Source organism: Montipora foliosa, chromosome 12 (genome assembly GCF_036669935.1).
Source record: "Montipora foliosa isolate CH-2021 chromosome 12, ASM3666993v2, whole genome shotgun sequence".
Lineage (NCBI taxonomy): Eukaryota > Metazoa > Cnidaria > Anthozoa > Scleractinia > Acroporidae > Montipora > Montipora foliosa.
Window position 1 is genome coordinate 6,235,662 of NC_090880.1, and position 2,542 is coordinate 6,238,203.

General features: G+C 36.1%; 1 protein-coding gene across 1 annotated transcript in view; it reads left to right on the top strand.

Annotated features, from left to right (window-relative positions):
* Positions 1-375: 375 nt before the first annotated feature.
* Positions 376-2,542, top strand: part of LOC137980616 (MAM and fibronectin type III domain-containing protein 1-like) — a 28,297-nt gene continuing 26,130 nt past the window's right edge. Inside the window, exons 1-2 of the mRNA XM_068828071.1 lie at positions 376-502; positions 1,374-1,409. Of these exons, the coding sequence (XP_068684172.1) occupies positions 478-502; positions 1,374-1,409 (61 nt within the window). The 5' untranslated portion in view covers positions 376-477. The remainder of the gene's footprint in view (positions 503-1,373; positions 1,410-2,542) is intronic.

Here is a 2,542-nt window from a genome sequence, read left to right on the forward strand (position 1 = left end):
GGAGAAATTAATTCTCTCCGTCGCGAAACGGCCAGAGCTCCGCCAACCGGCTTGCTGCAAAAACACCGTTATTGATAGCGAGTTTCAAATCATTAGCAATGAATTGGAACAATGCCACACATATAAAAGACAAACAAACCGAATCAACCTGATTATGTAAAAAAATATATCACAACAACCGAAATGCTAAAGAGTTTAAGAAAAGAAAAATTCCAGTCTGGTCGCCAAATAAATAGTCGTTTCGAAATGTGAAAAACACTTACGGACCTTCGTTTTTATTTTTCAAGGGAAAACACCCGGAGGGGTTGAATTCCTTCTAGAAGTTTTATTTTCTATAAAAAGAAAGTTAACGTTCTTTAGCTCTCCTGTGGCTTTACACATGACGTGATTTGGAAATCACTTAAAGCCTGATCTTAGGCTGCAAAGTTGGGCACAAGTAACCTGCTGAATATACATCTTCTAGCTTACTGAGTTACCATGAAATTGTGTCTGCTAGTATATGGTAAGTTCATAGTAAAAACTACTGTAAGTGGCGAAAAGGGGCCAACAATTAAAATTCAACTACTCAGAAAAAAGAGCATATGTAAAAAGAGTTCATCGAACCTATTTAAGCGAAGCTCTGTGGACAGGGTTCAATGTTTTGAAACTTGTCATTGGAAGTTAACCAATCAGGTCCGTATTTGTGTTTGAGAAAACTTCCCGGGAAGCAGAGATCAACTCTATCGCTCTTTCGGTTGTTTCTTTATTCTTTATTCTACGACTGTATCTTTCGTAAGAACTACCTTGCAGAGAATGACTAACTTACTAACAATTAAGCAGCAATTTAAGGGGGCTTTGGATCGTCTCGTTTTCGAGTTTTACATATATGCCAAGAATATATGTAAAGGGATTGAGTCAGGTAGATTTAAAAATCAATGGTGCGATTCCCTCCTGACGTTGACACACTAGCCGCCGTCATGCAGACTGATGATTTGGAACTAAACTTGAAATGAAATGTGCTTAACCCAGCAGCTGTGAAAAACATTGCTTGCAAGCCACATCTACCATTTTTCAATTATCTCCCTTCTTGTTTTAAAAGCACGATCGTCAAATAGCAAAACTGAAACATTCAGTTACTTACACAATATAGTAAGGTTGTACCGACAATTGCATTTATAAGAGAATCTAGAGAAAGGAATCTAGTTCGACATTCAGATCAAGTATCATGTATACAAACGGTTCATAATTTCATTTATTAATCACTTTCAGGATACGATTAAAAAAAATACTTACACTGTTTGTCTCTTCCGGTAAACGTCATCTCAAGACTTATGACTACTGTATTTTGATCTCGTGTATAACTCTAATGTTATCATTTTTTTTCCTTTTTGTAGTCATAATTTCCATTAAGATGATCAATGCGGACAACGGTAAGTGCTTCCTCTAGACATCCCTCCACAAGCACTGTTGACGATCTGTTATTTTATAAGCTCAATAATGCACGCATTTTGATTGGTTCTTACCAACTATGTATTGGAGGACAGACGTATAGCGGACGCCTTCATCACAAACTTTTCACACTCTATTATATAAAAAAAAAAAGGTTCCCTGTTTTGGGGTGTCGATGTGTTCAGTAATAGGTCACAGGGTACGCCAAAATGTGGTAAGAAAATCGGTGACACACTCGACTATCGCCTCTTGCACCACTTTTTTGTTCTTACCACATTTTGACGTCTTCTGTGATCTGTTTATCACCAGACGCAGAGCAACGTGCAATTTATTTGATTAATAGACCAGCATAGACCGGCTTTTACTCATTTTAAGTATGTGTTTTCCTTTTAACAAAAAAAAAATACTTTTCAGTGCATTTTATCTAATCATCCATACTATTGTGTCGAATATGGGTAATACATAATAGGGGACGATTTAGATAAACATTTAAGCAAGAAAATTAACGATAGTAAAATGACGTTTCGACGACTTCATGTCATCATTGTCGAATGAATAAATTAGAAATAACAGAAAGGCATATTTACAGATTTAGAAAGTGAGAAAATAAATTGGCATGAAAGCATTCAGGTAAAAAGTTTTGCGCGAATGGAATCCGTTTGCGTGTTCAGTTTCGGTCCTTTGTTCTTAATCCACAGCATTTCATAGATCAAACAATCGAGTTTGCTACGGCATTTCTTTAGGACTTTAAAGTTCTTAATTAAGTTGGTAGGTGTTAAACCGTGCGCGTCCGTGAAGGTTTAACACCTACCAACTTAATTAAGAACTTTAAAGTCCTAAAGAAATGCCGTAGCAAACTCGATTGTTTGATCTATGAAATGCTGTGGATTAAGAACAAAGGACCGAAACTGAACACGCAAACGGATTCCATTCGCGCAAAACTTTTTACCTGAATGCTTTCATGCCAATTTATTTTCTCACTTTCTAAATCTATAAATATGCCTTTCTGTTATTTCTAATTTATTCATTCGACAATGATGACATGAAGTCGTCGAAACGTCATTTTACTATCGTTAATTTTCTTGCTTAAACATAATAGTGGACTTACTAAAAA